This window comes from Grampus griseus, assembly GCF_964374135.1.
Source record: "Grampus griseus genome assembly, chromosome: 6".
Taxonomy (NCBI): Eukaryota; Metazoa; Chordata; class Mammalia; order Artiodactyla; family Delphinidae; genus Grampus; species Grampus griseus.
Genome location: NC_139000.1, coordinates 1,383,657 through 1,403,997, shown reverse-complemented (window position 1 = coordinate 1,403,997; position 20,341 = coordinate 1,383,657). Strand labels below are relative to the sequence as shown.

The window sequence follows — 20,341 nt, the reverse complement described above, 5'->3', positions numbered from 1 at the left end:
CAGACCTGGGTCTGCTTCTCAGCTTCCAGTCCGCCCCCTAGTGGGAGAGACAGGGACAGGCCTGTGTGAGGGACAGCCGTGCAGGCACACGGCCGGGCAGGCCGGCCACACGCCGGCTCCCAGACCCATCGCCGCCGCACACCGACACCTGGGGGCTTCAGACCGGCTCTCAGGGCAGCCCCCGGCCATTCCCCCACCCGCAGGCCTCACCCACCTCCCCTCGCTGGGTGAAAGCAGGAGCTGCGGGTACCGTCCCACCACGACACGGGCAACCCAGCAGGGTGGGAGGAGAGGCGCCCCTCTGCAAACAGAACCCCCCCCCGTTTCAAGACGCCCGCCCCAAATGCTGAAAGCGCAGCAATTACACAGCTGGTGGGTTTCAACCTAAAGCCGCCGCCACGCGCAGGGAGGAGGTTCTCACCCGGAAGGTGGGGTAGAAGTGGATCTCGTAGGCGCGGCACACCTCGTGGTTCTTCTCTTCCGCACAGTCCAGGGCGGCGACTCGGATGGCAGCGGCCCAGTCTGAAAAGCAGGAGTGAGACCGTCAGTGCGGGCCCGTCCCCACGGTCCACCCAGGCCCGCAGCCTCGCGGGCCATTCCGCAAGCCCGTCCACGCTCGGGACAGTCCTGAGCTGAGCTGGGAAAGAGGATGGGACCCTCATCAGCGCTGTTGCCTAACCTGCAAATCGCCCCACGGCCTCCTCGGTCTCCTAATTAAACGACGCCGAGACGGATGAGAGCGCTGGGAACAGAGGGCGGCCATCAGCCCGTGGCCGGCCCTCCGTCAGGGACACCGAGCCAGTGTTTACAGTTTAACTGGACGCACGTGGTCCAGGCCATTTAGCCAGAACGTTCCCGTGTACTCACTCGAACGAAAGGAAAGGCCGGCAGCGTCTGGCCCCCGGTCTTTCAGGCCAGAGACACAGCTAGCTGTGTGCAAACACCAAGGAAGTGGTTCCGAACCCTTTCCCCGAGGCCCTTCCCACACCCTCAGACACTGCTGCCGTTCTCGGGAGTAGAAAAGGAGCGGTTTCAAATATCTTTTTTCCTACCTTTAATATCAACACTTAACCAGCTCACAGTTGAGTCCTGTTTCACTCAAACCCTGAGCCCCTTCCCAGCGGTGCCAAGTGGGCCTCCGCCAGCCAGTCGTTTCAACATAGCCGACCCCGCGCCTCCAAAAGGGAAGAGCTGCTTTCCCAGCACAAGCGTCCTCCGGGCGCCACACCAGCTCAGACCAACATGCTTCAGCAGCAACAAACATCTGGTCGGGAGTCCAATCTTCCTAACTGTCCCATTTTTGCTTACTTTGTTTAAATCGCGTCCAAACAAGGCCCGTCTTCTACACCCGCGGTCTCCCACCATCTGGATTTTGTGAGTACCCCCTGCCCCCGGGGTTTTCTGTAAACACGCGGACCTAGATCTCAGCTTTGGGGGAGAACAGTTCCCAGGTGGTGTGGCATCCTTCCAACAGGAGATGGGTGACCTCTGGCTGCCTTCCTTCTTGCTGACACCTCCCCTCCCCCGCCCGCTGCAGGCCAGACGGCGGGCGGGGGCAGTTTGTACAGACGAAGCTGTGCCCTGGAGACCCCGAGGCGCGGCTCACCCAGCGGTAAGGGCGGAGCTCGTCCCTTCGGTCACCAGCTTCCAAGGAGCGGTCTCCCCAGCATCCTCCAGTGAGGTTTTCCCTTTAAAGATTTGCTCCCTTCCTCTGGGACGGTAAGATTCCCAAATGTTTCCTGGCTCCTTGCCTACAGGGGGATGGGCTGCAGGGGAAGCAAGATGAGCTGGCGGCCTCTGCAGACACACAGAGGAGCAGAGAAGCACCCGGGCAGGACCGGCCGGAGGGGACGGGCCAGGGACGGGGCGAGTCCCGCTAGCTGCCGTCTGCACCATGTGACTTCTGAGTGGGAACTGACAACGGTCCATCCCTGAGGCGCTGGTGAGTTCCGACAGACACCGCCCATCTAAACTAGTCATCTGGTTATAAATCACGCCAAACAGGTTTTCTCTGAGTGTTGCTATGACCTGAGACTCCAGAGGTTGTATTAAAAGCATGCCTGGAAGGAGAGAGAAAATGCTGCCCATCACTAAGTATTATGCAAACATGACGGCTTCTACATACCAGCAATTCAATCATTACTTTTTTTTTCCACCTCATACACTACTTTTGCTTAAAAATACATGCCTTTGGGACTTCCCTGGAGGTCCAGTGGTTAAGATTTCACCTTCCAATGCAGGGGGTGCAGGTTCGATCCCTGGTCGGGGAGCTAAGATCCCACATGCCTCAGGGCCAAAAAACCAAAACACAGAATAGAAGCAATATTGTAACAAACTCAGTAAAGATTTCAAAAACGGTCCACATTAAAAAAAAAAATCATAAAAAAACATGCCTTTTTCCTCTGTAATTATACAAAATATTTACCGACGTTAATATAATGCAAAGAATCAAGTAAAAACAAAAAACAAAACCAAAGTTCTGCTTTCACAGTCAATGACCGAATAGTGTTGCACTTAATGTGGCCTCAGTGAAACCGGTTCATCTCGAGGACATTTAAATGGATGGAAAACAAAAATCACAGAGCCCTCCCAAATCACAGGTCACATCTTTCTGCAGTCTCCAATTACAAGGACCTGAGGAAGAACAGTTAATACTCTCATCCACTTAGTGCGGCAGAGGCCCAGACGCAGGACAAGATGCACGGCTGGCAGGTTGCTGGGCTCCCAGGGCCACCTCCGCCCCGGCGGCCGGGCTGTGGGTGTACTCGCCACCGCGCTCCTGCTACCTCCTCCCCGGCGCACAGACACAGGGCTTCAGGGCTTACTGAGAATCTCCATGGCACACTTTCACTCCATCTTCAAAAAAAGTGCTCTAGGACCCAGACAGAAAGAAAACGGAAAACTGCTTCAAGAGCTGACATTATGCACACAAGGAAGCCAGCCCCGGACAGAAAAAGCCGTTCACGAGGGTGCAGTTTTCACGGTGGGACTTGGGCCCACTTTTTTGTTTTTCAGATTTTTCTTAATAAGCATGTGTTATAGAAATAAATGTAGAAAACTTGGGAACCTCAGGGTACCTGCGGGGGCCGCGTGTTACGCGTCTGTGCACCGCAGGCCGCGCGTCCTGTTCCTCAGCTCACACCTCCCAGGATTCCCGGTGCAGGAGGCTGCAGACAGCACCCAGCACAGCTGCCACGCGCGGCCGCAGGGAGAGGAGGCCGCAGGCCCGGGTGCCGGCCCTCCCAACTCTAACACGGCGCTGGCTTCACACACGGCCCCACTTCAACAGCTCCGCGACTGCAAACGAGAACCGCGGGCTCCACGGGCTGCTTGGCCCGCAGAGCCGAGTCGGGGCCCGGTGCCCACCCCAGCCTGAGACTCTGCCCGGCCAGCGCGGGGACACCGGCCCCACCACGACGCGCCCGGCTCTCAGCCCACAGGACACAGTCCTCGGGCGGACGCTGTCCTCTGAGTGGCCGGCCACGTTCCTCCTCAGTGTCACACACGTCGCCTCCTCACAGGGGCCATCCCTGGCCCTGCCCAGGAGCGGTCGCCAGGGCAAGAGAAGCCCCGCCAGCCTCTCTTCCCAAGCGGAGCAAGTTCACAGGTCACGCGCTGTGGGGCCTGCCTGGCGGGCAGCTGGCTCTTACGCAGGAGGGTCCTGGAGCTCCGCCCGAGGTCCAGTCGGCTCGGTGGCTGCAGAGCCCGCGGCCCGCCGTCCAGGCAGGCAGAGAAGACGCCGCACCCCAGGCGCCCGGCCCACCCTCCACCGAAGCGGAGGGTCCCCCCAGGATCTTCTCCACGCTTGGTCCTGCTGCCTCCAGACAAAGACATGCTCCACTTCCAACTCGGCACCCCCCGACGCTGCCACCCTAACGCCCGCCCCCCCAAACCCTCAGACGGTCACACGTGGAATGAAGCAGCCGTTTCCTCTGACAACTTCTTTAAAAGGCCCTGCACAACGTGGCCCCTTCTTAAACGTACAGACAACCCTTGTACTCCCAACACATCTCACACCTTCTCTTCACTAGACGTGGGCCACCCCAGAGGGCAGGAGCCCGTTCGCGAGCGTGGCATCCCACCCCGACCACAGGATGCAGCCACGTCACGGGCCGGAACGCATGGACGGGGCCAGGCCGACCCGCACGACGCGCCTGTGCCGCGAGGGCCGCTGTCACCTCCTCCCTCCTGCTCAGGACTCAGCTCTCAAGGCAGCTCTACTGCTCGCGACCCCGGGCAAGCCTCACAGCCAAGCCTGGGAGGCGACTGTCTCCCTTCCTGCTCTACCGGCGAGGAAGCGGCTCCAGGTCCCCACGGGATGGCCGAGGGGGGCGGGGCGTTCTGCCCTGGAGCTGTGCCGGGCCGGACCTCTGGGCAGTAGCCAGGAGGGCAGAGGAGACCGCCAGGCAGGGAACCTCCCCACCTCCTGTTACATTCATGACACACGGACCTCGAGCTCGCTTTTCCTTGCTTTTGGCCACATGGCATGTGGGATCCTAGTTCCCCGACCAGGGACCAAACCCGCGCCCTCTGCAGTGGAAGCGCAGGGTCTTAACCGCTGGACTGCCAGGGAAGGCCCAAGCGTGCTTCTCTACGAAGTCTCCAGGCAGGGCAGCCCGCCCTCAACTGGCAGGTCACCCTCGTCCAGCTCTGCATCAACTCGCACCTTCCCAGTGAAAAGGTGGAAAATTCTTCTTGGCCTGACGCAGGGGATGCTCGGGTGGGGAAACAGGCTTTGCTGGGGGTGGGCGCCCGCATGCACCGGCACCCTAGGAGCCCTCCTGGGAGGGAGTCAGTGTGCACCCACCATCCCTTCAAGCTGGGACCGGGCCGCCGCCCTGAATGGACCCCGAAGGTCCCCCAGCCTCACTGTGTCCCACCCCAATGCGGCAGGCAGTGCCGGACAGCATAAGGACACCCGGCCAGAGGCAGAGCGTCCGGCCCACACCCACTCTGCCACCAGGTTTCGAGGAGCTGGGAAGCTTAGGAGTCTCCTTGTGCCTGTGTCACCCCAGCTGTAAAACAGAGACTAGATTACACCTTCCTACTCAGGTTTTTGGCCTCCAAAGCGCCTTCAAGTGTCCCAGGCACCCAGTAGGTAGACCCAGCCCTTCAAAATAGGGTACAGCTGCCAGTGGCTTCGAAATGAAAAAGAAAAAAAAGTTGAGGTGTTACCTGAAAAAGCAACGGTGCCTCAGGAGCAGTCCGGCCGCGCTGAAATGCTTTGTGGGACGTTTAAGAAAAACTTACACTGGCCTAGTCCTTCCTTGGACACCTCTAATAGATGGAATGCTCGGTAAAGTTACTAGCATGAGGGGTCCCTACACTGAGTCCATCCTAAGTCAGTATCAGGTATAAGTTTCAAAAAGCTAAGAGCATGACTCATACATTGCAGAGGGAACAGGTGTCACACATGCCCTTGACCTGGTGACTGAAGGACCCGTTCGGGGTGAGAGAGGACCAAGCACATGGCCACCAGCACCAGCCCAGCTGAGACAGAGCTGGCCAGCGCCAGCAGGGTTCCCTTTCCCACTGGACAGAAGGGATTTGCATCTCTGCCCAATCAGGTCTGTGAGTTCACTGAGGCTGGGTCTGAGCCCTGAACTAACAGTCATTAAGCAAAGGTCAGAACCTGGGGATGAGGCCACATGACACTGAGAGGACACGAGTCCCACCCTTCTGTCCAAGTTTTACGTGTGTCTCAACAGCAGGATGTGGAAGAAAACTAGCCCGACTGGGCAGTGCCTGGCCAAGGGCAGGAACGGCAGCTGGGCCCTGGAAACGAACACGACAGTGCGGCCACAGAGCCCCGGGCTGCCAGCTGTTTCACTTGGCAAGTCTGGGCCAAACCCCATCTACCCCAGAGTGCACTCCACCTGGAAGGCCGTCCTTCCTCCCGTTCGCAAAAGGACGCTACCCCCCAAACACCTGAACGCTCTGGACGACAAGCGCTACTACCCTCCACAACCCACCCCCCGAGCCCCTCAGCCCCTCACGAAGTGAGCTGGCGCGGGGTGGGGCACCTCCCATTCCCGTGACACTCCCGCCGGCCAGTGGGCCTCTGGCCCTCAGTCCTCCAGGGAGCAGCTGGGGATCCTCCAGAGGAAGCAGGTTGTGCGGCCCCGGCTGAAAGCTACTCCTCCTCTGCTGGCCTGGAGGAGGGAGAGCACGGCTCCCCCGGCCCCTTTCGAGCTGGACCCTCTGGGCGCGCCCCAGCCCTGCCGTGCCCCTACGTGGCGGGCCCCTCGCTCAGCGGCCCTGCCCTGCGCCGCTCCCACCGCCCCACTCCCCTTCCCAGGACTTACCCCCCCAACCCACTGCCCGTGCTGCCCGCTTTCTGTTCACTGTCCGCACCTCCCCCCAAGGACGGGGTCCATGGGAGGGGGAACGCACTTGGATTAATGCAGAGCCGGAGTCCGACGCTGCTCCGGCAGGGCGCACGCTGGCGGGCAGAGGACAGCCCCCTGCCCGGCCCGAGGGCTCCCGCGTCCACAGGCGGCCGGGGCTCCACTCCAGACGGCGAACCCCGTCGGGGGGCAGCCTGGGGCGGGGCCTGCCCACACCACACACGGAGCCGTGGGAAGGCCCGGAAGGAGGCAAATGAGGGAGAATTTCGGTTATAGAGGCGCCAGCAGCCACTGCAAGTATCCCAGCAGATGGACGGCATTCACGCCACACAAAAGGGAGACAGTCTATTTTATCAAATAAAATGCAAACCACTTCAGAGGTTGAGCTTCAGGGTCTTCGCCCATTCAGCTGGTACCCTCCCCTCCTCCTGCCTCTCCCACCTGTTGGGACCCCACCACACAAAGGAGAGAAGCGCTCTAAACCGAATGCAAATTGCCTGCTTTCAGCACGAGACAGCGTCAGCCACCCCCAACTAGACACGGGGGTGAAGCGCGCCAGCTGCGAGGCAGGGAGGCCGCCAGAGCCTCCACAGGGAGCAGTGGTGAGGCCCGCGCCCGTTCCGCACTCCCACTCGTGAGCCCGTCTGTTTTCAGTACCACAGGCTTAAAAAATACTCGTGAAACAATTAAGCTTTTATGCACAGTGGACTAAAATTTATTTCAAGTTTCCTTGTCAAGTAACCATATTACTTAACCTAACAGGATTAAACTTTTCACCGTTACTTGTCAAGTTCTAATAAAACATCTATAAAAGTCTGATTTACGGTTAAGCAACAACTGCTCTAGAAGATGATTACGGTGCAGATGAAGTGACCTCCGAGGCCTGAACGGGCGCAGCCGAGCGCAGTGCTTAAGGCCCGGCTCCATCCCGGCCTCCTCGCCCTCCTGGCCCTCGGCAAGTCAGGGCAACGCTGGCCTTTCTGATCCCACATTCCAGCTGCTGGAGGACGCTCTGGTCCCTGCACACGCCCCTTCCTGGACGAGCAAAGGGCTGCTTAGACAAGCTCCAAGTTCAGGCTGCAAACCAGGACACACAGGCCTCGGCAGAAACTAAGCCTCACGCTAAGGAGCACGCGTTACACACGAGCCCCCAGAGCAGCCTGGAGTTGGGCGCCCTGCCTCAGCCTCGCCACGGGGCAGAGGGCCGGGACTGGGTCTCCAGCGTCCTTTCATCCCCCGAGTTCACCCGGTGTGGTTAAGCTGACACTGTACGTGGTCCCGCAGGCTTTGCAGTGAGCCCACTGGACGCGGACAGGCTCCTGCTGGCTGGAGGCTGTGCATCGCGAGGCAGGAAAAGCCCCCAAGATGGGTAAGGTCCCTGACTCGCCTGCAAAGCCCAGGCAGGCCGGCGGCATTTACCACCAGGGCTCCTTCACTCAGTGTCGCGGGCTTCACACAGCGGCGGTGTCCCTCTGGACCTGGTCGCAATGAAGTCTGGGTCTTGCAGACAAGTCTTGGTGGCGGGAGCCCACGACAAGCTTTGCTGGGCCCGTAACGGGGGAGGGAGGGGGAGCACCCCTGCCCACCCACCTCTCTGGGGTCCAGGTGAGCTCCCGTTCCAACAGCACCCCCTCCTCCCTCAGTCCCGCTTCCTTCTGCGGTGCACAGGTAATGACCCGTGGGGAACACCAGGTGGTCTAGTTCACGTCCACGAAGCCTGCGGCCACGCTGACCAGGAGACTGCTGGTGATGAAGAGCTCACTGGGAGGTGAGACCAAGCCCGGCAGCAAGAAGGGGCCCGGCTGTCCCCGCAGATGCCAGGAGCGAGCCGTCAGGGCTCTGGTGCCCCCGGCCTGCCACTCAACCGTGTGACCACACGTGGGTGACGGGAAGAGAAGGGGTGTGCGGCGGGTGCCTGCCTGCCAGCTCCGGGCGCCCCTCTGAGTCTCTCATCAAGAATTCTGGGGCCAATGACAGAAAACCTGTCCCTGCTTCCCTGGCGCTCTTCCCCAAAGACAGAGCGGAGGAGAGATGGGCCGGGACAGACACCAGGACCCGGTGATGATGACAGGGACACTCCTTGCCTTGACAAATCTCGGCGGTGGCGGGCTGCCCCCCACACAGGTGTCTCAGCTCCCACCTCAAGAGGAAGCAGCACCACCAGCTGAGCTAACATCACAGCTCTGGGCAAAAGGGTTTTCAGGGACGCGGCAGGGTTTTGTTTTGCGAAGGACTTAGAAGTGACAGGCCTGAGCCAGATCTACACAAACGCTGGGAGGACAGCTGGCACCCAACAGCAGATCTTCTGTTGGTTAAGCCATCTTCTTCGAAGGAAAAACAATTATTTTTAAACCTTGAAAATATCAGCGAAGAGCTAAAGTTCAATCCAAACCTTTTAGGAAAACAAAGGTGTCCCTAAGCTGTGCACAGAGAGGCCCTGCCGAGCGGAGGAGTCCCGCCTTCTGCAGACCCCCACCCACTCTGAGCAAGTGGAAGAGGCCACTTAGGAGGCGCTCGTGGGGGGACAGCAGGGGAAGCAGGTGCTCCTCTAGCTCAGTGACCACCCCCCCAGGCAATCTCAAGCCAGGGAGTAGAGGCTGTACTGTAACCACCCACCTTCTAGAAGCCACAGTGCTGTCGAGACTGGGGTGGGGGGCAGATGGGGCAAGCTGGCTGGACACTGCATTTCAAGAGGGGTAGGAAGAGGCACCTGACGGGCCTAGTCCAAGGCCTGCGTGCCCCGGGGACTCACCGGACACTCCAATTCACAAGTGACTGAGCCGGCCCAAAGCAGTGACAGCGGGAGTGATGACTGCGCTCAGACTGGCCCCTGTGGGCGCTGGGCGCCCCCTCCCCTGCGTGGCGGCCCGCGGCCAGAAGAAGACGCTGGGCAGAGGGGCTGCGCCAGCCTCCTCAGTGAGGGCGAGAGCACTTCTTCCCAACGCGTTCCACGGGGACTTCGCGGGAATGAGGCACCGGAAGGGCCCTGTGGCCAGTCACGTGGGACCCCAGGGCCAAGTAACGGGTTCCTTTACTGGGGAGTTCTCGTGTGTGGACAGCCACGAGGGGGTATTGCATAAGCCACGCTTCCGCCCCCTTTGGGCACAGGCCCATCCCTGCAGTTGTCCTGCAGGGTTACTGTCCCTGAGCACAGAAATCCTCCACCTCTGGGGCTCGTGCTGACGGGACGCCAGGCCTCACGCCCAGAGCTTCTGATCCAGCAGGCCTGGGCTGGGCCGACCAAGTCCCCAGGTGAGCTCTCTCTGGGGACCCCAAGTGCCAAGGCTCTGCCTCCAGTCAGAGCTGGTGCTCGGGAGCCCCCCAGGCAGTTTGGCTCTCAGGGCCCCCTGGCCGCCGCTGCCCTCACCCTGCCCCGCCTGCCCTGTCTTCCGAGCCACAGCTGTTTCTCACTCAGCCACATCTCCTGTCTCAGGCCTGCTCTTCCTGCTTTGACTTGTAGGATGTCCAACTCATTTAAGATAACCTTATTTAGCTAACAGTTAAGTTAATCACACCATTAGGTATGGGTTTTACTAGTTTCGGTTCCAAAAACAACTTTCCTTCTGAGTTCCAGGGACAATTTTCAAGGCTCCTTACATGCTGGTTCAACTATGAAATAGTTTGCGACACTCAAAGCTGGTTTATAACATTTATATTTCAGACACTAAACTGCAACAATCAAAATATGCACAGAATAGGTGACAAACGTCTTGCCAGAGCAACCCGCGTTTTAATTTACCTGTGTTTCCGCCGCCCAGTGACAAAAGAGAATTGCAAAGTCCTCTGTTTGGTGTCAAAGCAAAGGCTTAAAAAAAAAAACCTACTAAGGAGTAAAACGTCCGTTTCATAGTCTCTGATTTCAGTTCTGACCAGTGCCAAACACTAGGGACTCAAGAAAACATTAGATCAAAGAACAGACCCTTTAGAATCAACAGGCCCCAACACCCTAAGGCAAAAGGAGGCGCATCTAAAAATAATCATTTACAGTCATGCACAAAAGCCCTATTTAGACTTTTTTAAAGTTTCCTTATGAGTCTGTCTAGATATGAAAAAATCACAACAGGGTTGGATGTAAAACTAAAGTGCAGGAAGAGAACCTAGCAATTTGTTGCTCTCTTGCCCGCTGAAATACATAATTAGAGGTCAGCTCAACCTCAGCAAGAGCCCTGCCAAACCCAGCTCTTGCCGGAGACCAGCTCCCACTTCAGAGCAATTCGCATTCCGTTCTGAAGCGTGGCCCGCTTGCAGGGAGGCTGCAGCAAAACGCCTAACTGGCTACAACTCTGCCATTTAGAGCGGCCAATAGCCTAGTGACCGATTAGCAATTTGCAACGTGACAAAGGTGCCAAACATCAATAAACTGTGGGAACATGACCAGAAGTTTGGTGGGTGACAGATTTATCCAAGGCTGCACGTCCATGAACAAGGAACCAACCAATGAAAGGCTTTGAAGGTCTTTTTCTGCTTCTATAGAGAAGTCTCCAGCACAGTTGGACATCTATGTTGTGGACACTCTGAGTATCCACTATATATGCTCAGCTAACCAAACCTGAAAAGGAGGAAGAAGGACTTACAGGGAAAATAGCTTGGAAGAGGAATGGGGATGCTCAAAGAATGAGTCGTCTAGGCACTGGAGTGGAATTACTGAGGATGGCGTGCACGTCGGGACACAGCTGGGATAAAGGCCTGGGGCGTTAATGAAGGTCTTAGGGGCTCAAAACTAGGGGTCTGGAGAGCTAGGCGATAATGGGAAGGCCTCCCTGTCCCTAGCTGTGGAGTGAGGGCTGGAGGAGAAGGGTTCTTGTCATTCTGACTTAAGACGACCGACTTCCCAAGATCTCACCGGTCAGATGGGAGATATACCCCGGGGTGCGGGCCAGCGGCGGCCTATGCGAGGTGCCCCCGTAGGGCAACGGGAAAGGGGCCTGAGAGGCTGCCGCGAGCCGGAGGGCAGGTGCCAGGCCGAGCGGCCGGGGTCGAGTCCCGCGCGGGGGCGCGCCTCACCTCGCACGTCCCCGGCCAGGGCCCGCCAGGTGGGCGCGTAGCCGATGCAGTGGCCGCACCACGAGGAGTAGAACTGCACGAGCCACGCGGCGGAGCTGTTGGCCGTGGCCCCGCGCACGCTGCCGCTGTCCAGCACCCACACGGCGTCCTCGCCCGCGCGGTACAGCCGCGCCGCGCCACCCGCGCCTGGCCCCGCCGCCGCCGCCAGCAGCACGAGCAGTGGGGGCAGCCGCGAGGGCCGCGCCGGGGGCGGGCGCCGGACTCGGGCCTCCGACCCCGCCGGGGCTCCCGGGCTGCGCGCCGCCGACACCGACGCCCCGGCCGCCGCCATGTTGGGAGTGCCGCGCCGCGCCTGACCTTTCACCCTGGCAACCGCCGTCACGTGCGCCGCGCGCGCCCGGCCCCTCCTCCAGCGCCCGGCCCCGCCCCCACCGCCGGAGACCAGGCCCCGCCCCCAGCTCCGCCCGCTCCCGGCCCCGGCTCCCAGGCGCCCCTCAGTCCCGGACCCTGAGCGCCAGGCACCGACTCGCCCCTCCTCCAGCCCCCTGGTCACGCCTCCTGCCCCGCCCCTGAGCTCATGGCCCCTCCCCAACCTCCTGGCCACGCCTTCGGACCCCGCCCCCTAGCGCCGGCTCCGCCCCTCCTTGCCCCGCCCCCACTATCACCGCCTCCGCAGACACACACCCCCCTCCCCACCCCAAGCTGGGATGGGGTCGCCCCATTTAGCAAGTGAAGGTACCGGACGCTCAGTTAAATGTGAATTTCAAATAAACGGAGAGCTGTTTTTTGTTTTGGGGTTTTTTTTCGAGAGTTGTTTTTAAGTCTAAGTATGTATCATACCTGAAATGCAAATTTAATGGGACATACTTAGACTTCAAAACGATCCGCTGTTTAAATGAAATTCACATTTTATTGCGCGTCCTGTGTTTTCTCTGGCAACACTGCCTGCGGCTTCAGAGGGTATGCAACGCTGACCTTGACTTTTTAATATGATATTTTAACTCATAAAATGTAACAAAACACCCGCACAAACTCAGATGTGTTACAGAGGTAAATTTTAGAGCGTTCGGGGATGACTTCTCTGCGCACCTAAGAAATAAAGATTCCTACGGCTTGTTTGCTCAATATAACAGCAGACCTGTTTTTTCAATGCTATTCCTAATTGTTTTATGCATATCAAGATTTTCTCTGAACTGTGTGACCAAAACAGAAAAGAAAGGAAGTGGACCACAGAGCGGACGTGAGTCAGCATCCGTTGGCCCGGAAGGTCGAATTCTCACGTTCCAGGCCACCTCATTCTTATGTGTGATTGTTAAATATGTAAATGATATGATCTGAACACAAACTACATTTATAGCAATGCAATCCTCTCTCTGCCCTTTACATTGTGAGGTTCTGTGTAAGATTTTGTCTGAAAAGAGCTTTGTTGTTTTTGTTTCAGACAAGGGTTAGAAAACCCTGGTTAAGATGATCCAAACCAAAGGGCCCCTGGACGAGGCACTTGTGCCCCCTCCCCATTCATTCTTCCTGCCTTCCTTCACTAACATTTGCTGGGCTTCTGCTCAACACCAAGCCCTGGAGACAAGGCCAAGCCCGAGTGCCACTGGGTCTGCGTTCCAGGAGAGAGACCCAAAACAAATAAACAAGTAAGGTGAAGTTAAGCGCCATAAAAAGCAGTAAAGCAGGGCGGGAGGAGGGGGCTGCACACAGGGGGTCAGGAAGGCCTCTCTGAGAAGGAGGCCGTGGGTGAAGGAGGTGAGGAGAGGCAAGCAGCCCAGGCAGAGGAACTGCATGTGCAAAGGCCCTGAGGCAGAAGGGGCGAGCGTGTTGGAAGGACAGCAAACCAGGGGAAGAGAAGACGCCGGAGAACCTTGAGGGGCCATCGCCGCCCTCCAAGACACAGTAGGGCTCAGGCAAGGGGTGGGCGGTGGTGCTGGTGAGAAGGATTAGACTTCGGGTATGTAAGAAGGTAGGACACATGGTGGATTAAATCCAGGGTATGCGACAAAGAGGTCACATTTGCCTGCCGGGCTTCGGTCGGAGCAGCTGGAAGAACGAAGCTGCCCTTGGCTGAGATGAAAGACTGTAGGGGAGGGGATGGGAGAGCAGTGCAGAGGTGAGAGTGGAGATCAAAGTTGCCCTGGCCCTGTTGAATTCCAGAGACCTTTTCAACACCTGCAGTTGGTGTCGGGCTACTGGTTGGCTGCGTGAGGCTGGGGCTCAGACGGTAAGTCGGGGCTGGTTGAGGTCCCCACAGGAGGAAGCGAGAGGGCTGGCCACATGCTGAGCCCTGGGCCTGTGGCTGCAGGGCTGAGGAGAGGAGGGGACCAGAGGAGCAGTGGCGGGGGGTGGGGGGGTAGGAGAACATGTGGAGATCAAGACGGAGCAGCGAGTGGGTTTGGTCTGGGGGGTTGGCTCATCACCACCACCACCACCCCCCACCTTCAGGCTGGGAGGGATGGCCACGAAGTCCTATGGTGATTGTTGAGCAAACAGACCAGGATCTGATCGTGCAGTTGGCAAAGATGGTCAAGGCCGGGCTGGCGGGAAGGAGTCTAGGCCTCACCTGCACACCTGCTTCACTCTTCTAGGAGGGGCTTAGCTTTTTTTTTTTTAATTTATTTATTTGTTTTTATTTTTGGCTGCGTTGGGTCTTCGTTGCTGTGCGCAGGCTTTCTCTAGTTGTGGTGAGTGGGGGCTACTCCGCTGTGGTGCGGGGGCTCCTCATTGTCGTGCCTTCTCTTGCTGTGGAGCACGCAGCCTTCGTAGTTGTGGCGCATGGACTCAGTAGTTGTGGCTTGTGGGCTCTAGAGAGCAGGCTCAGTAGCTGTGGCACACCGGCTCAGTTGTTGTGGCTCACAGGCTTGGTTGCTCCACGGCATGTGGGATCTTCCTGGACCAGGGCTCGAACCTGTGTCCCCTGCATTGGCAGGTGGATCCTTTTTTTTTGGCAGGTGGATTCTTAACCACTGCACCACCAGGGAAGCCCAAGGGTCTTAGCTTTTGAACACTGTCTTGGTCTGCTCAGGCTGCCGTAACAGAACACTGCAGACCAGGCAGCTTAAACAAAAAACACTTATTTACTTCTCACGGGCTGGATGTCCGAGATCAGGGTGCAGGCATTGTCAGTTTCTGGTGAGGACTCACTTCCTGGCTGGCAGACGGCCGGCCGCTTCTCGCCTGTGCTCACCTGGCCCTTCCTCTGTGCTGTGTGTGGACGGAGGAGAGGGGGCTTTCTGGTCTCTTCTCGTAAGGTCACTAACCTCATTGTGGGGGCCCCACCCTCATGACCTCATCAAACCCTGATCACCTCCCAAAGGTGCCTCGTAACACCATCCCATTGGGGCTTAGGGCTTCAACATAGGAATTTTGGGGGGAACAAAATTCAGGCCTTAGGAGACACTCAAGGCCACTTGGAAGGACCGTGCCCCTTCCCTCCCCAGGTTCAAGACCCACTGTCACTCACAGCTCTTTCTTTAGGCCTCGTGTCCCCCTCCAGACCCTGAGGGGGTTGGAGGGGAGGTCTCTGGGACCCCTGCTCTCTGGGGCAGCCAGTGGGCCCATGTGCTGCTTCAGCACAGCGCTGGGAGGCTGCACCCGAAAAACAACACCACAGTTTCTCAAATCCAAAGGGCCTCTGGCCCTAGAACACACGATTGATTTAATGGCAAGTTCTTAGGAAAAGCATATGCTTTGATTGTACAATGCAGCCAAATGCGGAAACAGTGAAACGCGGGGGTGGGGTTGTGTCTGAGGAGGGTGAAAACTTACGAGAATTAGCCAGGCCCTGCTGCCCTGCTGAAGCCCGGCGCCGCTCCTCAAGTCAGCTCCTCCTCCCTGCTGGTGAGCCGCCCCAGCAATCGTATGTGCCGCTAGTGGGGCGGCACGTATCACAGACAATTCTCAGATGTGTGAGACGCACCCTGAGTTCAAAGGGATTGAAATGTCGGGAAGTGTTGCATCTTAGAGCTGATGAAATGCGACATTGGTCTTCCTAGTTTACAGAGGGGAAAACTGAGGCTCGGAGAGCCGAGTGCCGTGGTTCAGGATGCCTGGAACGTATGTGGCAGAGGGACTCTCAAACCCGGGTGCCCCCAACACCTGGAGGGCCAGCCCGTTCTGACGCCGGTGACAAAGGCAGAGCCCCCTTCCCAGCCCTGAGTCTCCTCCCTGGTCATCATCCTGGTCATGCCAGCTAGTGTCCGGCTGAATGGACATGAGCCCTGGAGGGCAGGGCCAGCTGTCCCTTCTCTGAGCGGCCCCCCCCAGAAGGGAGAAGTTCTGCACGAGGGAGAGGGAAGAAGTGGGCAGACAAACTCCACCTGCAGCCCCAGCCCCGGAGCGGGTGCCGCCTTCCACACCCCTTCAGCCGGCGTTTGGTGTCGGGCTCAGCTGGTCAAGGACACCAACCGTTCTCCAGAAGACGTACAAGGAGGATTATTCCTGAGTGCTTGCCACGTGCCGGGGAAGGAGCCTGGCGGGGACAGGCTCTCCTCTGTGTCCTCGCAATGACACGGTAGAGAGGGCAGTGACATAGTCGTGGAGGCATCGGGGGCGGGTGTCCCTGCCACACCCCCAGGAAGAGGTAGAGCTGGACTTAGGACGTGGGCTCCCGGCATAATTAAATGCCCACGTTACCATATGGATGGACATGGCCGCTGCAAAGACCCCTACAGGTGAGCAGCAGGCAGGGGTGGGGCGCAGGGAGCTCCCGAGGGAGGACCAGGGGTGCAGGGCGTCTGTGTGTGTGTGAGATCCTGCCCTTCCCCCTCAGCCTGCGGTCAAGTTTTGCAAACACCACCCTTGCTCCCAGCTGTGCTCATAGGGTGTCAGAGAGGAGACTTTGCTTGGGGCAAAGGAGACACTGGCTGGGGGACAAATGCAGAGGAGCAGCTTGGCATTTGATGGCTGGCATAGGGTGGGCGGTTAAGACAAGGGACGGGGGACAAATGTGGGACTTGCAGCCCCGCTGGGACCTCGGGGCTGAAGGGAAGCCAGCGAGCGTGGGATGGAACTCCCTGACCGCTTGTCGAGCACTCGACCGACAGCCTTGTCCCCCAGCTGCAAGCCGACCTGACCCCGGGGCCCCAGCTCCCTCTGGAAGGCCAGTGTGCTCGCCTCCTGCCCGGTGGGAGCCAGACGCCCCGGGCACGGGAAGGCACCATCCCAAAGGATGCGGCGTGTTGCTGCAGGTGTGCGGCCATCGCCCCCAACCGCTCCCGTGGCCATCATCTGTATGTCGTAGAGAGGCTGTTATGGCTGCGCAGGGCAAAGCATCAAAAGGACTCGTAAAGCTCGTCTGATGATTTGGGGTTTAAAGCGCTGGAGGTGAGTTTTGGGCATTTTAGGCAGGAGGGAACAGCTGAGCGGGGAAGCTGAAGGAGACAGATCCCAGGAAAATTCCATGAGGGGTTTAACGGAGAAATAATCATTTCCTGTGAAAGATAATGACTTCTCTGGAGGCTGGTATCAAGATTTATTGGCCCAAGAGGTTACAGGGATTGGAGCCAAGGTGAGACCTTGGAGGGAGTAATCTTGAAATTGAAGTCTTGCCCCAGGTCAATATGTCTGAGTGCCACAGCCCTCAGCTCCGCACACGTGACGTCGGCTGAGATTAAATGCATCCAACACCTTCGGTGGACGTACTTCCTCCTCCGCTGGTCATTTCACAGCCCCATGCTCCCTGGATCCAGCTGTCACGGGAAGGCGAGGCCAGGGTTTTCATGAGTCCCCCTTGACCAGACTCCCTTCAAGGGCGAGGGGCCACGGGCTGAAAAATGACTCCAGGGGCACAACAGCCTGCTGGGCACGCCGGGAGGCCCTCTGTCCAGCTGCAGGCGCGGCCACACGTCACGCAGAGCCATCAGCCCCAGCCCATAGCGACCAGACCCGAGACTATCGAATTTGAGGCACATCTGCAGGGTTTTGATGTGGGAGATTTATGACCCTGCCAGACATGTGTGTGTAAAATACATAATTCGTCTCACACAGCCTCGTAAAGCCAAAAGGGTCAGCAATGAATAGAAAAAAATAAAAAATTACAGGCTAATTTGTCAGAAAACTAATAGGAAATCAATAAGAAAGCTGTGGTTCAAAATCTGTTTTGAAATTGTGTACTTGGAGAGTGAGCACACACTCCCCCATGGGCCCAAACTTCTTCTGTGCTCTAAGGTGGGCTTGGGAATAGCGGGGGGGAAATCAGCGTGAACTCGCGTAGCCGGTGCCTCCCGGGACCGTGACCCTGTTCTCGGCGAGCTGGGGCTATGACGGAGGCTGGGCTGGTGAGCTGGTCCACCCAGATCTGAGAGTCGGCCCCAGAGGCTGGAGCCTGGTGAAGGGCTGTGGGGGCTCCTGCCTTCACACAGGGACCCTGCAGTATTCTATGGGATCTGAGAGGCAGCCCCTGGGAGCTTTGCCAGACCAGCTTTGGAGATGCCACCCACTCAAAACTACAAGCGTATGAAAGTCTGGGTCTCCCCAGGGTCCATAAATGTAGTTAAGTGAATGAGTTCCTCTCCTAAAGCTGGGTCAACAGCAGGACATTTTAAGCCAACACACCGTTTGCTTGATTCCCCGGCAAGCAGGTATTTTCCAATTTGAGAATTGTAGATGGAGGATGGATGGATGATATAGTTGACATAGGTAGACGACTGATAGATGATATAAATGATAGATGATAGATAACTAAATAGATGATAGATGAGTGATCGTTGATATAGATGACAGACAGGCAGAGAGATTGCTGTAGGACGTTGGAAGTAACTTTCGAGAGATCCAAGCACAGTATAAGTGAGCCCCGTCTCAAGAAGTCCTAACCACATCACAAGTTAGAAGCAGATCTGAAAGCTGCTTCCCTTTATAAAAGAACTGACTGTTGGGCTCATTGAAAAGCCACTTTTCCAAGTGCACAGACGATACAATCCAGTCGAAAATACTGAAAATACTGAAATGAGAGACCCCCATCAGGACAAGTATGTTGAGAAGATACTGCATTGGTTTCTAGTGAGTTCCCTGGAGCACAAGCTCAAATGTGCTCTCACGTTAGAACCAACACACACGCTATCCAGCTTTCTGCTCATCCTGGGGAAGGCGGGGCACAGGCCCCCACTGTGGCCGCAGACAACACTCAGGGGGCTGGCAGACAGGATACCAGGGCTGGCCACTGTCCGAGTCTGTGCCCTGGCGCCTGTGCTTCTGCAGGGCTGCTCTGGGTGAGGGGTGGGCTGGCTGCCGGGACCCCTCAGAGCCCATCAGCGGCTTGTGGGATGGCTGCTGTGGGTAGAGGTTGGTGCTGCAGTGGCCTGTCCTTCAGCCCGTGAAGGTCAGCTGCCCTGGTCCTTACACTGAGCCAGTCCCAGAGCCACCCTGCCCGGCCTACTGAGGTCCCCGTCCCCGAGGGCCTGCACCCAGAGGTCTCGCCTTGTCCTCCCAGCTCAGCCTCTCCCCATTTCCTTCCCACAGGAAATCATCTTTATGCTTGAATCAACATTAACTTCCTGGACGCCTGCCTGAGTCTCGTGCTGAGAGAGGCAGGCACTCTTGTCAGGGGACACCTGGAGGCCCATGTGGCCCGAGGGACGTCCCTGTAGGAGCACCTCGCGCAGGGGCCCACATGCTGAGCCCTTGGGGCCTCGCTGCGTCGCAGAGGGCTCATTCGATGGCCAGCCAGGCAACGGGCTTTTGTTTCTTCCACGAGGCATCCCGAGCACCCTCGGGGAGGCCAGGGCCCGCCCCCCCCAGAGGACGGGCCGGAGGGCTGGCTGGCCACGGGTGAAGTGACCTTCTGCCCCTGAACTGCCACCTCCTCTGATCTGCACGCAGGGGACACACACTGATCTCCCAGCCCCAAGTCATTGGCTGGGCACCACGGCGGCACCAGGCCCTTGGCCTTCGTACGTCAGAAGCAAGCAAACGTCTCCATGGATGGTTTCCCAACGAGGCAGAGCTGAGGCGCGCGTCAGCGCAGGCGTGACCCCAGACTCAGCACCTGGCCTCCCCGACCCACCAGAGCCTCTCTCCTGGCCTTTGCTGAGGCCCACGGCACCTGTCCTGGCACGTGGCCTCCAGGTGAGTCCATGGGAGCTGCTCCTTGCCCGGCTCCTTGGGACCGTCTCCCTCAGGGCCGTGACCTCTGGGCCTTTCTTGGCCAACCAGCTCGGGACATACCTGCACATCCTTTTACCTTAATCTCTCTGGGTCAGAGCCAACGTCCAGTCGATGGCCCTGTATCAGGCTCTGCATGGTGGCCCTGCCTAGGGCAAGTCCAGGCTTCCTGAAGCCCCCGCGCCCCCCCCTGCCGCAATGCTCACACGTGCACACACGCAATCACGACAACATCACAGACATCTGTGTCACCCGAGCACCCCCCCATCTTCTCAGAAGTCCTGTCTCCCCACGACTGCCCAGTGGCCGCTGTGTGAGCCCAGGTGACACAGCTGCCACCCGCTGGCCCCTCCACCTCTGAGAGCTCGGCCAGCGTGTCGCACAGGATCCTTCTGGTGGGCTGGGTGGAGACCAGATCCACCACCTTGGCTCTCTCCACACCCGGGAGGTCGGCGCGGAGGCCTGAGCCCAAACCCAGAGCTGGGTCCCCCTGCCCAGAGCCGGACAGCCCTGGGTCTCCAGCTGCCAGACCGTCCCCAGCCACACAGCCCACTCTGGATAGGGTTGGGGACTGTGCTGACAGCTTTGGGAGCCCCCCCTGGGGCATCACCTGTGCTCCCACACAAGGGAGACCCTAGCCAGCTGAGCGGTTCAGACCACCAGCCACCCATGGCCTGGTCCCTCCCAACAGAACTGGATTCACCCAACTTGTCTCCAAGGTTTCTGCCCTGTCTGGCCAACCCCAGACAGAACCCCGACTCCTGGGGCCCCGGGGACAGTGGCTCAGGCAGGCCCGCCTCAGACAAGGAGGACAGCTCTCCCGTGATGATAAAGGTGTCTTCCCCTGGGGTGCCCCACGAGCCCCCAGGACACTTGGCATCTTCCGG

The 20,341-nt window shown here is 58.4% G+C and overlaps 1 protein-coding gene across 1 annotated transcript in view; it reads right to left on the bottom strand.

Annotated features, from left to right (window-relative positions):
• QSOX2 (quiescin sulfhydryl oxidase 2) overlaps positions 1 to 11,682 on the bottom strand; it is a gene marked incomplete at its 5' end in the record, with an annotated part of 29,058 nt that extends 17,376 nt beyond the window's left edge. The window contains 2 exons of the mRNA XM_082657468.1: positions 422 to 522; positions 11,352 to 11,682. Coding sequence (XP_082513594.1) covers positions 422 to 522; positions 11,352 to 11,682 — 432 coding nt within the window. The remainder of the gene's footprint in view (positions 1 to 421; positions 523 to 11,351) is intronic.
• Positions 11,683 to 20,341: the final 8,659 nt, after the last annotated feature.